This window comes from Podarcis tiliguerta (assembly GCF_965153285.1).
Source record: "Podarcis tiliguerta genome assembly, chromosome: 12".
NCBI classification, from domain to species: domain Eukaryota; kingdom Metazoa; phylum Chordata; class Lepidosauria; order Squamata; family Lacertidae; genus Podarcis; species Podarcis tiliguerta.
In genome coordinates, this window is record NC_139545.1 from 37,430,061 (window position 1) to 37,445,711 (window position 15,651).

Here is a 15,651-nt window from a genome sequence, read left to right on the forward strand (position 1 = left end):
GGGACTTACTTCCGAGTAAATGTGGCTTATCTTGGTGTTAAGTCGCTGCATCAAAATGTCTCCTTCAGCAAAGGACTAAAATAGTTGTAACTGAATCTTTTCCAGGAAGCTGCATCAAAGAGCATCTATGGAGTTGCAGAATTGCAAATCTGCCCTTAAAATGTGTGTGTCTGGTCCTGCATGGAATCAAGTTCCACGTATTGCATTCCGGGCCTTCCTAAACAAACAGCACCTTTGGAGCGGGAGTGAAAAAGAAAACTGGGCCCAACCATTTCCTTCCTTGCTTTCGGCTCGGCCATGGCCGATCCCAGCCTTGGCTCTTTAAAACGAGGCGGCCATTTACTGCCCCCTTATTTCACCACTGACCAGGTTAGCTCATAAAGCTATTCACACGGCACAATGGGGATTTTCTCAACAATTAACAAGAAACAACATAATAAAGCCATTGACAAAGGCCCGGCTATTTACTAGAAATTAGGCACTCTTTAAGAGACCAGTGCGTAATTTCACACACTTTACAACCTCCCAGTGCATTTTCAAACACCAGAGTAAACAACCTGGAGTGCACTTTTCGGCTGAAGCTGTCGCCACAACTGGCCAATTGTCTCAAAACTCCCACCTCACCTCTCTCTCTCTCACACACACACACACACCACCCAGCTCTGTTTTCCTTGGAACAGTTTTAAATTGCAGAGTGGATGGACTCGGAGAGCCGATACGCTGCAAACACTACGACCCCCACCCTTCCCTCTGCCACTCCGATCTTCCCCATATTCCTTGCGAGCAGCGCTGCATTTCTCCCTCATCCAAAGGTGCCTGGGCTGAAGCCGGCCAAGGAGTCGCATCTTGTGACCCGGAAGCCCAGCTCCCAACTCTGCAGCGGCGAGCTCCGGCCCGTCCCCGGGGAGGGAAAAGGAAGATGGTGCGTGGAAGGCGGCCTTGCGCCGCCAAGCCACCCCGGGACTGAGATTCGGAAGCCCTGCCGAATTCCTCGCGGAGCTTTGCAAGGCGGCAAATTCTTGCGCCCCGTGGATATCCCCCATTTATTTGTGCGGCAAGCAGCGCCCTTTCTGTTGGTGCACGAAGAGCCGGCCCGAGGGTCCCCATTGGGGAGCCCTCTTCTGAATCCCCTTCGCGGGAAGGTGGGCGCGACCGAGGGGACCTTCTGTTTCAGGGCGGGCGACCCGGAAAAGGCCGGTGTGGGAGCGAGGCCTAGTCGGGAAGGGGAGCCGCTTTGGAGCAGCTGGAGAGGCGAGAAGGCGGGAGACGAGAGGAGACAAAAGGGAAAAGGAGAGCGGCCGGTGGAGAGCCCAGGCCCGAATGGGCGAAGGCCCTCGACTCGGCTTTCCCTCGCCTCCTTCCTGCAAAGAGAAAGGCCACCTTGAAGTGGGGCTCCGGGCCTGCCCTTCCGCCTCGCCTAAATGAGTCGGTCCTATGTCGGGGGGAGAGGAAGAGAAAGGCCAGGCGACACCGGGAGAGGCCGGCCGGGGCGAAGCACCACAAGGAGTTTGTTTTCGAGCGCGCAAGATGGCGACCAGGAGAGGCCTCCGGCTACCGCTCCTGGCCCACGGAGCTGAGGGGAAACGGCACTCGCCGGCCACCGCCGAGTCCGCCGGTTCAGTTGCAACCTGCGATGCTCCCGCAGGAAAGCAGGAGAGTCGCTTTCCCGAGGAGGGAAGGGTGAAACTGAGAAGCCAGAGACCCCCGGACTTGGCGCATATGCGCTGCGCAGGCACTCTCGTCAAAGAGGAAAAGAAGAGCAGGGAAGCGTCGCCGGCTTCCCACCCAAATTCCCAGCCCTGTTTACAAACACAGCTGTTGTCGTAGATTTGCAAAGCACCCTAAAAGCCACCAGCCGCGAGAGAAGGTGCAGGCAAAGGAAGGGGGGGAGAGAGAAAGCAGGGGGACGGAGAGAGGGAGGGAGGGAGGTGGTCTCGGCATCTGGAAAGGACAGAGCGCCTTGTTTTTGAAACTGTCAATTCTCTCAACCCCTATTGTGAGAGCTTCATGCAAAACATCTCGGGCCTTTTAACGCTGGGGCTTGTGAGGCCGCCTCAGATTGAAAAGGAGAGGGAGAGAAGAGAAGGGAGGGGGAAGCCAGGGCAACGCAAATAATTATATTGGAATAGACACACGCACAAACTAACTGCAACATACTGTGTGTGTGTCTATGTAGATATCTGTGTGCGTGCATATATATGTATATGCATACGCACACACATATATATATACACATATGACAGATATTTGGGAATTGCCCTTCGTTTAGCAAAAATGCGGAGGGGGGAGGTAAAATCCTTGCCTTAGTCAGGGCTAAGAAAAGCCCAGTTCCCCCCTCAATCGTATTTTTATTAAACACGCTTGTTGTTGGAATCCCTAGGAGGAGATTTTGCCAGTGCCTGATGTTTGCAAGGGCGATTTAACAAGGTAGATTCCCGCTCTTTGTCCTGCTTCTATTGGAAAGGAAAATTGTTCTATAAGCTTCTACTCTTTAGGAAAGTTTCTGCTACCCCAACGGATTTGCAGTTAAATCATGAACTTTTTTTTCTACAACGCAAAGCATCTTAACCGTAAAAAAACCACAGCGAGCAGCACTTCCTGTGTTGTATCTGTTTTTTTCCTCCAAAAGGCCACTTTTGAGCACAACTCCTCTAAGCACACTCACACGTGTAAAGTGAAACCAAAACATTGCATTTCTCTTCTTTCTGCAGAAACTTAAATTTATTGGCAACTAAATCTGATAGAGCATCATCCCCTTTTGTAAATTGCCAAGGGAATGATTGAACAACAGTCTTCATACAAGAGACAGCAGGACTTTCCTTTATTACTGCATAGTGGTGTTTAGAATAAACAACCATCAGTGAGATTCCCCCCCCCCATTTTTATTTTGTGTTGCCACTGTAGTTAAGTATGGGTGGACTTATAGAGACAATCCCTTTTCAGAGTAAAGGGTTGTAAACTCTGTGTTACATCATTTAAGGCAATAGACCTGGTTTTGCTGAAAGGCATTTACACATGTTCCCTTTTGAATGCTAGATATATAGTCCATCATTTCCTTTGTCTCCAAGAGCAGGGGGAGAACACTTCTCAACACATTTCTCAATAACATAGGAGCAACTCTGCTATATGCTTCATAGATGAATAATATTTGTCGGGGTTTTGTTTTTTTTTAATTGCCAGATTTTTGTTGTGGTGGTTTGGTTTGGTTTGGTTAAGTTTAGCCCTAAGAACTGGAAAGTCTGTAGAGCCATATCAAATGGGAAATAGAATTTCTCTTTCATTTCAGGTTAAATTGAAAAATTATATATTTCCACTGCTGCTTACCAAGAGGTATTTTACAGAGAGGACAAAGAGACATTCCTAAACCCAACAATTTGTGCTGAACACCACAAGCCATGTGCTCCAAGGCATTCCAGCTAAAGGCAATGGGATTGCTGTGAAGCAATTTAACTGGGTTGTGTATATGGAGTTCGACCATCAGTCATACTCTAATAAGAATCCACTGGACCAGTTGGAATTGTTAATTTGTACAAAGGAAAATACCTAGCAGAATTGCAGGCCTCCCTCTTTATCCTTGCATCTCCCTTCCCCCCTCAAAAAACAAAAACAGCTTTCACTGCCAGCCATGAAGCAATAGGTATTCCTGTCAGTCTTGAAGTGAGATGGACATGTATTATATTTAGGATTTTGTAGTATTTGGTGGATTGGTTTCTCTCCTGCCCCCTGCCTCCAATGCAATTCTTTGGACAAAACTAGGCTAAAAAGCTACGCCTTACGAAGCCTTTGGCTCAACACTGTTCATTCTGCAGCTTCTGGAAAGTGCAGCTAGCGAGTAACTCTCTGAAAGCTACAGGGGCTGAGGTGCCAACAAAGCACAATTAAAAATAAAAATAGTGTCTCAAATGTCTGAAAGTACCACAGAGTCAACAATGTGGTGCTTCAGCCCCCATCAGGGTTGAAAAACTTCCTCTCTTCTCTCTCTGCCATTTTCTGTGGAAGGGCCAAAGTGGTGATGAGCCTGCAGGCCCCATGGAGTGGATAAGAGGCCACTTTGGGATGGGCAGAGGCATGTTTGACACAGGGGGTGGGGGTGGAGAGCTCTGGAACTCGGCCTCTAATGGCAGGATGGTTTTGCCATGAATAATAGTGGAGTGGGGGGGGGGGAGCATTGGCAAATCACCCCGCAGCTTGCTAAAGAAGCCAGAGTGGGTGCCTGAGGCTGGGAGACTTACGCAAACTAAGTATGGCCTTTTGGAGTGACATAAGGCTGTAATTTGTGCAGCTCCAGACACAGACTAGCCTATAGCAACATATCTCCCTCCCCCATTTTGAGACCATCAGATTTTAACAGAGCAAGTTAAATAAGTAATATACCACCATGACTGATGATTGCAACTGCCCGACCTGACGTGAAAAACGTATGGGTATATCTGTTACGTGTGCATATACGTAACACACACACATATATCCTGCAGGTATTTCTTACAAGGAGTGGAAAACCCTTACTCATTTATTTCTCTCTCCATGTGTTTAAAAAGAAGATCAAATTAGCTAATGTCTGCTTGGAAGATTTAGGGGGGGGGCGTTATCACCGGGGGCAGGAATTTAAAGACCTTAAGGAAGAACAACAAAACAAGCCAAGGATTTCCATCTTAAAAACATTGGCTCTGAGGCCCAGGGCGAAACATTTCAAATGCTGATTTCTTTTGTGATTTAGTAGAAATCATTATGTTGAGATTCTTCTATAGGTGAAATCCTTGAGAATTTGAATTTAGAAAGAGAATCTGTTGGCATATAAATGCTAAATTGGTGAGAAAGAAATTGCCCAGGAGCTGGCAGTCAATCCCAAAGTGCTGATTCAGCAACTCTGTGTCAATACTTTCTCAGCCTTTAAACTTTCGGCTAAAATCTATTTAGCTTCCCTTCCCTGCTGTCTTCCACCAACATGCAACAGCACTGACAACTGCCTCACACTTGTTTGTTTTTATATCACAGTTTTATAAAGAAACAGCAACCAGCCTCTGGAAGCAGAAGTCCTTCCAATCAAATCCCTACACTTTTCTCTCACACAGACGCAGACATTCCCTCTCGCAAAAGAGTCAGAAACGAATGAGGAAAACCCTACAATAAGTATAAAATCATCATCACTTTTTTTAAAACAGTGTTTTAATTGAAAATAAAGCTAAAGCATGCTTTTTCCAACAGTGCAAATTTCCATCATTTTGATTTACTGCTTCCATCATCACAACATATTACACCAGCATGTCTTACCAAAGGCTCGACTCTAGAAGTCTGCCTGCTTCAACTCTGTCGAGGTTTAAGTGCAAATATAGACAATTGCCTCTGATTGTCACGTGCAGTAGAAAATGATCCTGCTACAAAGATAGGGTGGTTGGGAAAAGTCCTCTTTTTTTCCAGAGATGTAAAGAAAACAGTGACAAGTCCTGGTTTAAAAAGCCTGAGTTTTGGTGCCAAAGTAGCCACCAAGAGTATGGGGTTCTTCATTGATAATATCCCTTCCACTGGGGCCTCTGTTGCACTTAGCATGCTGAATGTGACTGCATTTCCTTCCGATTCCCTCCAATGGGAGTGTGAGAACCTAACATTTTTTTCCTGACTTTGCAAATCTGGAAGGACCAGATTTTGAGAACACACACACACCTGCAAACCTTCCAATAGAAACAGAGCTCCAACCCAGTCCCACAACAAAACCTAATGATTGGAAGGCCCCCTCCTTGAGAGTAAAATTTACTTGGAGGCAAATCCCATTGAACTTGGGGTAGAGCAGCTTCCGAGCAAATGTACACTGGTTTGGCTGGGTTGAGTACTGTAGCCGAGATAGGCAATCGTGGCCAACCTGAAGGGTTCAAGGTGAAACAAGAAGGCAAAGAGTGGCATGTCCTTTTTTAGTCTCTCTTTTTTTTTCGTCCTAAAAAAATGCCTGACCATCTAATTCCAACTCTCCCACTGGTGACCCGGAGACACACGCACACTCCCAACTGCAGAGTGCAACTGCTTTTGTGGAAAGGACAGGTGGGGAATTAAAACATAACAATGAACCCTCTGCAATAAAGTAGAAGGCATTCCCAGCAGAAGGATAGTGAATTCTCCCTGTGCAACCTCTCGCTGAAAACAAAACGAAACAAAAAACCTTGTACGGAACTGAACATTTAGACTTCCTGAATTCGAAATCTAGTGCATTTACACGTTAATGGCTCATTCGAATTGTTATCATTCAACTTAAAAAAAAAACATAAACCAAACATTTATTTGTAGCAGTTGGAATTGAGGTACCAGGTGCATTACTAGCATTTTGAGACAGTAAAGTGTTCCAGCTTTAGCAGATTCCACTGAGGTGGTTTTTTTGTTTGTTGTGTGGTGTGTGTGTTTTTAATAAACTTGGAAAACTTTCGCCTGAAGTAGTCTGTGGAATGTTAGACCTCTTTCGTCCTCGTCGTCGTCCCCCCTCCCTTCCCCCCACGATGGGTTTTCATGGCAAAGAAAATAGTAATCCGGTTTTATTTTCGTCGTCCTCCAAAAATAGAATAAACCAGGATTCCCCCACACCATAAAAAAAATATCAAAATCAAATCGGATGTGATGTGATGAGGGGCGGGACCAGCGTAAGATTCTCGAAGGTCAGGAAAAGAAGTAGTTGGGGTCCCCCCCCAAAAAAGGAAAAAAAGACCAACAACACAACAGCAACAACAACAACGACCATGAAGTAGGGTTCCCATTCAATCTCTCTCTCATGAATGAAATTTCCTGAATTTGTGGCTGGGTGGAAGAGGTATTGCTGAGCCGCCCAGCTGCCATTTCCAGACAGGATGGGCCTTGGGAGGCGGCTGCGCATCCCTGGCGGTGTTTAAGGTGTAGGCTGGCAGCAGGTCCCCGTCGAGGCCCACCACCAAGGAGGGCGGGCAGGGAAAGTTGCCCATGAAGCTGAAGGGCCTCTTGACGGCCGAGGCGACGTGGCCGGCCGCCCTTTTGCGCCGGCTGAGAACTGTCAAGTCGTCCAGGGCGCCCTCGGGGGCGTCCAGGAGCTTCCCGGCGGGCAGGCGGGGGCTCCGGACGGATTTCAGATTTGGTTTGAGCGGCGCCGGGCTGGGCAGCAGGGCTCGCTTGCCCAGCACCAAAGTCCGGTAGTTCTTCCTCACCCGGGCTCCAAATTTGTACTCCCCATCCTCGGGTTTGGCGGCGGCGGCGGCGGCGGCGCCTAAAGTGCAGGAGGCGAGGGCCTGGCTCGACGGGGCGGGCTGGTCCGGGGGGCTCAGCGGAGGGCTGGGGGGCTCGTCAGTGCAGCAGGCGGGGTCTTCCTTGGCTGGCAGCAGAAGTTCCTGAGGCTGGTGGGTCGGGCTGGGTGGCGGAGACGGCGAGAGCCCGGGTTCGCCGTCCGCCTCCAGCTTGTGCTCGTCATCGCTGCCTTCACATTTGAGCGGGGGCTGGCTCTGTCCCTGAACGGGGAGGGCGCCATACTCGGCGTTGGCACTGCTGTCCTCGACTTTAATCTGGGCAATGGGCACAAGGGGCAGCGGCTCGGGGTATTCAGCAGCAGCAGCAGCAGCAGCAAGCACCTCGGGCTGGCTTTGGGAGGAGGAACAGCCCAGGCAGGGGGTCAATGGGCGATGGGGCTGGGGGGCTTCTGGGGGCACCCCAAGAGCAGCAGTAGGACTCTCTGCAGGAGCTGGAGGAGGAGAGCGGGTGGGCCAGCCTCTCGCCGCGTCTCGAAGGAACCTTGGCTGTGGCAAAGCGTGGGGCGTCTTTGGGCTGGGTGAAGGGCACCCCCTGGCCAGGCAGGGGGCGGCTTTCAGGTCGGGAGCCTTCACGTCGGGCGAGGGAGAGGGACACCCGCCGCCCCTTCGGACCTGGCTCAGCTCCCCAAAGCAGTGGCAATCCACACCGGGCTCGGTTTTGGGGGCCCAGCCGGCGGGGGTGATGCCCCAGTCCTCCTCGGGCGCCTCGGCTTTGATGCTCCGCGCGGGTCCAGGGAGGCTCTCGTCCCGTCCAGCCGAGGCGGGCGTTGGAGGCAAAAGACTGGCCGGAACCCCAGCCAGACCGGGCGGCTTGCAGAAGCTGGTGCGCCTGAAGCGGATGCTCTGCACGGATGCTTGGCTGGAGCCGGAGCTGGAGTCCGATTCGGAGCTGCTCTCTTCTTCTTCCTCCTCTTCCTCCTCCTCTTCCTCCTCCTCGTCTTCCTCCTCGTCGGAGCTCAGCTCGCTGGAATCCGAGGCGTAGCTGCCCTCCTCGTCCTCCGAAGACCCCGAATTGCTGCTGCTGGTCAAACTGGAGCAGAAATCGGAGTCGTTGGCCGCGTGGTCCGAATAGGAGCTGGAGTCGGAGTCACTGCTGTAGGAGGGCTCCGGGAAAGGCTGCTGGGGCGGCGCCGGCGCCAGGAAGCCGTTCAAGCCCGGCAGCCTCTCCAACGAGGCGGCTTTGGGGGGCTTGCCGGCGCGGGGCACCAGCAGCGGGAAGCGCCCCTCGGCGGCTTTCTTCCTCTTGGAGCGGCAACCCAGAGCCAGCGGGCCGCTCTCCGACGTGGCGGCGGCGGCAGCTGCTGCTGCTGCGGCTGCTGCAGCGGCGGCGGCGGCGGCGACGAGCTTGGGTTGGCTGGCAATGGCGGCCGAGGAGTGGTAGTAGTAGTGCGGGTGCTTGGAGCAGAGCAGGCTCCGAAAACAAGGCGCCTCCGACGCCAGCGAGACGTAGCGCGGCGCCAGCGGCGCAGTTTCATAGTTTGGCGACCCTTTGCAAGGGGATCGCGCCAGTCCCGGCGCGCTGGGCGCAGGCGATTTGCTCCAAAAGTGAGGTAGATCCGAAGCCGGTAGGAAAGCGCCCGATGCCGCCGCCGCCGCGCGCCACGCTTTCCGTCGGCGGCCGCTGCTGCCTCCGCCGCCGCCGCTGCTGGCCAGAGGCGCGGCGGCTCCATTCAAACCCAGCCAAAGTTTACCGCCTCCTTTCCAGAAGGCCGCGTAAGGGTCCGGCCCGGGGGCTTCTTGGAGGGCTGCGGCCCCCTTGCGCTTGGTCCTGAGCACCCTCTCGGTTTTGCACGACGTGTAGAGCGCCTCGACGTCCTCGCGGGAGATGAGGGTGCATTTGGCGGCGTGGAAGGCGATGGAGTTGATGGCTTTGAGCTTGCGCAGCTCCTGCAGGTCGCAGTGGTGCTTCTGCACGTTGAGGTGGTCCATGCGCTTGTGCACCGTCGTCCGAGGGATGTTCTTCAGCAGATCCGTGAAGACCTGCGACAGCGCGAACATCTGCTTGCCCCGGATCACCAGGTAACCCAGGCGCACGCCGTCCACCTCCTCGAAGCCCGACTTCAGGTGGTCTCCCATGGCGCGCGCCTCAGAGCAGTCCCGGCATCCGGGCAGCGGGAGGGAGCATAAAAAGGGGGCGCCGGAGGGGCCCCCCCAACCCCCACACATGCACGCCGCACCCCGGAGTTGGAACCAGCAGCCTTCGGCGGCGGGAGGAAAAGGTGTGCAGCCGGCGGGGGCGGATGGAGGGGGTGGGGTGGGTGGCAAGGAAGGAGAGGAGATCCACGCGAGAAAAGGCTATTTTTTTATATATATATAAAAATCCTCAGCCAGGTGCTGGAGCGGGGTCTCAAGGCATCCTGCTGGAGGGAAAAGAACAAAGCCTGTTATACCCGATCAAACTTGGGGCGGGGGACGGGGGGGGGGAGATGTTGGAATCAGGAGAGAGAGAGAAAGAAAGAAAGAAAGAAAGAGAAAGAAAGAGGGACTGAGCGCTATAGGGAGGGGATTTTTAAAAAATCCAGGTCCTGGAAAAATTGCCTTAGGGGATTGGGCGGGAGCGATTGGCTCGCTTGCCCCCGGTGTTTCTCGACGGCACTGAGGCAGGCTGGCTACCTGTGCCCTTTGGCTGGCGGCTTCCCCCCACTGCCCAGCCAGGATAAAGGAATGTGAGCCAAAGGGGGCTGTGCGGAGACGAGCCGAGCCACGCAGCCGCTCTTCCCGCCGCTGCTTTCGCTCCAAATCAAATGACAGAGGGAAGTGAGCTGGTCCGGAGACACCTTCATCAATTAATTCCCCTCAAGCCAGCGCTGATTGGACACTCCTGACAGGTGATGCAATAAAAATTGATATTCCACCCCCTTCGCAGCTCCCCCCCTCCAAATCTCTGGCTAATTAGCATACTCTTAGGCTCCTACCTCCCCTCCCAAAGTAAATAATACTGTTAGTATATAAATCTTTCTATTAAACAATCCGGAGCTCCCAGCCAGCCCACAGCTCGCTCTCGGCGGCGCTGGCGACTGAAGGACCGGGTTTGGAAGCCCTCGGTGACACGGGTTTTGTTTTATTTTTTGAAACAAATATAAGAAATAAATGGAATTTGGAAACCTTCTTGGGGTTATTTAGTGGGGATAAAGTGCGGGGGTGGGGAGGACAGAAAGCTGTTTCCCCCACGATACGAATTCTGTGGATGTAAAGATTGGAAGGGGGAGCTTTTAAGTAACCATTTTAAAGGGGCGCTTATTCTGCAATGCGTGTCAAAAGGAGGGTTCCTCAACTGGTATTCCCCTTCCTTTGGCTTGCAAGCATAGTTAAACAAAACAAAAAACAAAACAAAAAAACCCTGGGGTTTGTCTGACGTTATTTTGTATATTTCTGTGAACGACTCGGAAAACGAGAATACTCACGTTCGCTAGCTTAAGTCCCTTCTTTTCCTCTTCCTCCTGGTCTTTCTCTCTCTCACACTCTTTCCGATAGCTAAGTTGGTGCTACTGGGGGTGGGTGGGAATTTTTTTAGGGCTGCGTGGTTATCCTGAGCTCCAGCCCCGCAATACTGTAACACTTTTCTCTGAAATTCTGCCTGTAATATTGGGGGTGGGGGAGGGGGAGAGGAGGGGGAGAGGAGGAGGTTGGAAGAGAGAGGGGGAAGAGAGAGAGAGAGAGAGAGATCGGGACGCGGGCTCACGTCAGACCCATAACAAAGCCGAGATAAGCCAGCAGCAAGGTCTCTACTTTTCCACAGTTCCCCCGTGCTAGCTCCCAAGGTGGAGGGAGTCCCCCCTCCGGTCCGCGCGTCCACGCCAGGATCGCCTGCGTGTTGATTGCTTCCAGCAGGGGGAAAAAGATGGCAACAGAGCCGAGAGGAAAGCTTGGAGAAGGAGGAGGAGGAAGGAGGGAGGAGGAAGGGGAAGATTGCAATGGGTCACAGGGATGCTTCTGACTTCTAGGGTGCCGCCCTCGCTAGAACTTCCCTGGAGGCTGAGGGTTCTTCCCCCCTACCTGCGGTCCAGGCGATGAGACTGCCCCCCCCTCCCCGCCGCTGGAATAATAAATTCACTGAAGGTGTCTGGGTGTAAGGGGTTTCCTATTCACACGTTCGGTGTCTGAATGTGGGTGCGGGAAACAGTCTTGCCCCTCCCCCCGCACACTTCCATCGCTCTATAGAAAAGGCTCTCTCTCTCTCTCTCTATCCCCCCCCCCCTTACAATTCCAACTTTCACCTTTCCCAAGTGGCGGCCGAATATTTTCGGCTCCGTGGACAAAAGAGGGATGGGAAATAAGGCCCAGCCCACAAAAAACTTATACTGTCTTATTGGGGGGGGTATTTGAGTGTATTATTCCCCCCCCCCCTCCAAGCCCTTCCGTCTTTCAGATCTATCCCAACCCAACGGCAAAATGACCAGCAGCCCGGCCCTATTCCCCGCATCTAAGCGGCTGAAGCCCCAGTCGAGCCGGAGTCGAATCGGCGTCGATCCAAATCCTGCTAGTCCGCGGGGTTGCGGTGGATCGCAGTCGCTAATCGATTCACGCCGAATTCCGGCCAGAAGCACAAAGTGGCTGTGTCTTTGCAGAGAGGAGCTGGCGGCCAGAGCCAAAATGAAATGCATCCCTGTGCTCCAGGAAAACCACTGGGATTCCTCGGACGAAGAAACAGGGTGTGTGTGTGTGTGTGTGTGTTGGGGGGGGGCGGAAGGTAAGAAGAAGATGGCCTGTCTTCGAAGGCCATGTGCCCCACTGATATAGATTCCCATAGTCCTATGCCCCATAATATGAGCGGCTGCAGAATGATTACGCCGGAACTGGGAAAACGAATAAGCAAGTCTACCAACAGAGCTCAGCAGTCCAGTCCCGTCCCCACAAAAAAATTCATCCTGCCCCCCCCCCAAAAAAATCCCCTCCTCTTGCTTTTTTTGGTGTGTGTTGATGATTCATTTTCACGGTCGTTGTGCATGACTAGGTAAAATTCAGCCGGCGATTTCTCTCTCTTCCAACCGCCCCCCTCCTAGCTCCCAGTGTGAGGACTGAAGGGCCAAGGGGTGCTGGCGAGCGCCCGGAAATCAAGAAAGTCCGTGGCCTCGCCTCTCAACTCAGCCTGGGCTTGAGCAAGCCGTGGAGCTCGGCTGCTGCTCGCCAGACAGAAGGCGACACAACTTGCACGGAGTGACTTCTTCCCTCCGAGCTTCAAGGCCCGGTTCCCTCTTGAATCAAGAAACTGTTGAGAGAGAGAGAGAGAGAGAGAGAGAGAGAGAGAGAGAGAGAAAGAAAGAAAGAATGAATTTATACACACACACCCTTGTCTCAAGGAATATCATTCCTATATATGTGTGGGTGTGATTATATATAATGTTATATATTATAGATCTCCCTTGAGACAAGAACGAAAAGGAGAGCCCGGTCCAGGGTCTCGTGATAGTACAGCCCTTCCAAGGCAATCGAAAGGCGGTGGCGAACAATGAATGGAAGGCTCCTCGCAGCCCAGTTGAGCTCCGCATCTGGCTGCCTTCGCCTGTGCGCGTTCCTCTTCCCCCTCGCGCAGGAGACATCGCCTTTCATTCTGGAGCTGCAAAGCAAAGTTTGGAGGGAAAACAGCTGCCTGGCTGTTTTATTTTGTGGGGGGTGTGGGTGTAGAATGAAGCGGCGAAGAGGGAAATAAAGCGGTATCAGCTTTTGTAGGGTTAAGCAATGGGGACCTTTCAGACCCCTCTGTTCTCCGTCTCCTATTCCCCAGGATGGCAGCCGTCGTCTCGTGCCCCCCCCCCCACTCCCGGCACACACACAGCCCCACACAACGCTGCTCCTCCCCCTCCTCCCCCTAATTTGATGCTGAAGGTGATGGCATCCCTGACAGGCCGATCCACAAAGTAAATGAAGCCCGAGGTATTGGCTTTAAAGTTCCGGCGGATGCCTCGCTGTTTGTCTATTTCGCAAAGTTGAGTTCTAAAGTCGTGGCTCGGTTACTTTTAGGTTCCAAATCGGCACAGGCTACACAACCAAGTCATCCGCCTTGCAAAGGGTGGCGTACTCCGGAGTAAAGAGGTTGTGGAGATCACAGCCACACAACAAGCGCATCCAGGCTCAGAGACAGAGCCACATCCATTCTGCCTCGCAAACTCTCTCTCTCTCTCTCTCTCTCTCTCTCTCTCTCTCTCTCTCACACACACACACACACACACACACACGACTACGGTCGTCTGCTTCTTTGGCTTCTTCAGGCTGGGTCCCCAGTTTTTGTTTGCTTTAAACATCGACGTTAAAAGCAACAAAATCGGGTGTGTGTACGCTTTAAATAGCTGCTTTTCTTTAGCAAATCGACATTTCTACCAAGGTACAACGTTAATTCTCTATTTGAAAAAAAAAATCGTGGTAACAACTGTGTGTGTGTGTAGGACTAGATCAGTTAATAAACAAATAAACACACACACCAAGACAGAGATCTTAAGGAAATATTCAATACACATGGGAAAGGCACATTGGAGTCGAGTTGAAACTCCCCCACCAGATTCCCTCCCGCAGCCTTTTGTTCCTTGAAACTTCTCCATCTTGAGTTTGCGGGGGGTGGGGGAGGGGAGGAACCTGCCAGTTTTCTTGTGGTCATCAAAACACACCGCTGCATATCCGGGATCTTCCTTACGCACTTCGGGAGTCGATCCTCATTTCCACAACCCCTCGCGGACCGAGGACCCTCTCTGGAAGCAAAAGGAAGGCCGAGGAGGTTTTTCCAGTGGATTCGCAGGCAGGCATACCGAAGCTAGCAACAGTTTTGCAGCTTCAGATTATTAACGTCAGAACGCTCCCTCCAAAACACACAGCCACACACGCTGGGGGAGCGGATAGATATTGGGGTGTGTGGAAATAAGGTGCCTGTTGTCGGCGGTGTTCAAAATTAGGCGAGACTTTACTGATTTCCCTGAGTGAACAACAGACGCCGGCAGCGTTCATAGAGGAAAATCAAAGGCAGTACAATTTCTCGGCCCTGCCACTGAGTCCGCCTCTCCAGTCCAGCTACGGGGGATTCCTTGAATTCAAATGCAATTTTAAGCACGCTTTCGGGGCGGGATGGGGGGGGGACCCTAATTAAACGGAGTAGAACTTCCTTCCAAGTAAACGTGCTTTGGCTTGGACTACTAGGCTGCAACCCTAAAACGCTTAGTTGGAAGCAAGTTGCTCTGCAACCCGCGGGACTTATTTTTCCAAATACCAGGAAGATCTCTGTATGTTTGCAAATCCTGCCGAAGGATTTAGGAATAAATCTCTGCACAGCGAAAAAGAGTGAGGTTCACTGCATTGTGAATCTGTTTTGTTTTGTTTTGTAGGGTGGGGAGGGTGTGTGTTTTACCTGAGGCTGAAATGTGGCCTTCTTTTTCTTTCTGGCGAAACAGATAAGGCTACCGGTGGATCCATATACCAGTTAGACGAGGAAATACTTGGATTTTAGGTCGTCTTGCAGCCTGGAAAACCTTGAAGTGAAAGTCTTCGAATTTAAGCTGATTTAGTGACACTGATTTCAGGCATCAGTCCCGGTAGTTATGAATGGGACGCGGTGGAATTAATGGAATCAATAATTCGAAAATCAATTAGATTGAATCGGGTTCAGCCTTTGGACAACAATTCAACTGGGTTGTGGATAGCGAGAACGCTCATGAGGCATTTTCCTCTTCTCACCTCCGAGAGAGAGAGAGAGAGAGAGAGAGAGAGAGAGAGAGAGATTATCAATCAAATGTGCTCCTTTTCCCATCGAGTAGCCCCAGTCTGTAATGTATACCCTACCTTAGATAGGATTTCTTTACCTTAGATGATATTTCAGTCTGAAGCACTCTTGGCGAACGACAAACCTAATTAGAAAATAACGAGGAAAAATAATATTCCTCACCCAATGCTGTAAACCTATTCCCATTGATCTCAGATTGCATAGTTGTTGTTTTTACTCTGTGGTATTAAAAATATATAGAAGCTCCCTTGTATCGCTGCTTTTTTGGGGAAAGGGGGGTTTACTGGGAGATGAGTGTGTCTGCGTTTGAGAGAGGGGGGTATATATTTGAAAACGCCCTCTGAGGTTGTGCTTTGATATATTTTCATTGTATTATCATGACTATGTTTAAACAGCCCTGCAATCCAGGCTGACCTCTTATTTCTGGGGCAAGTCACTCAGAGCACCATTTACAGCCCTTTAAATGTTTACTTGTGAAATGCAACAGCACTTTAAGCTTCTATTTTCACTAGGTCCTCGAATTCTCCGTATCCTGGTGCATTTTCACACTACAACAGCCACCTCCAGACTATCTTATTCTTGGTTACAACCCTTTTCCGATTGGCACAGCTTATTATTCGTGTGTTATTCTGCATCTAATTATTATAATCATTATTATTTTATTTCAGAGGTAAAAATATATCATTTCCCAGC

The 15,651-nt window shown here is 51.3% G+C and overlaps 1 protein-coding gene and 1 long non-coding RNA gene across 3 annotated transcripts in view; both read left to right on the forward strand.

Moving 5' to 3' along the window:
• Positions 1-1,943: 1,943 nt before the first annotated feature.
• Positions 1,944-15,651, forward strand: part of MLLT10 (MLLT10 histone lysine methyltransferase DOT1L cofactor) — a 131,725-nt gene continuing 118,017 nt past the window's right edge. Inside the window, exon 1 of the mRNA XM_083406164.1 lies at positions 1,944-8,142. Coding sequence (XP_083262290.1) covers positions 7,516-8,142 — 627 coding nt within the window. The 5' untranslated portion in view covers positions 1,944-7,515. The remainder of the gene's footprint in view (positions 8,143-15,651) is intronic.
• LOC310661116 lies at positions 9,181-15,205 on the forward strand. 2 transcript variants are annotated; one of them, XR_014503735.1, is made up of 2 exons: positions 9,181-9,272; positions 11,607-15,205. It is a non-coding gene; the product is annotated as an uncharacterized lncRNA (long non-coding RNA). The 2 variants fall into 2 exon arrangements; XR_014503736.1 differs by lacking the exon at positions 9,181-9,272 and adding an exon at positions 9,421-9,472.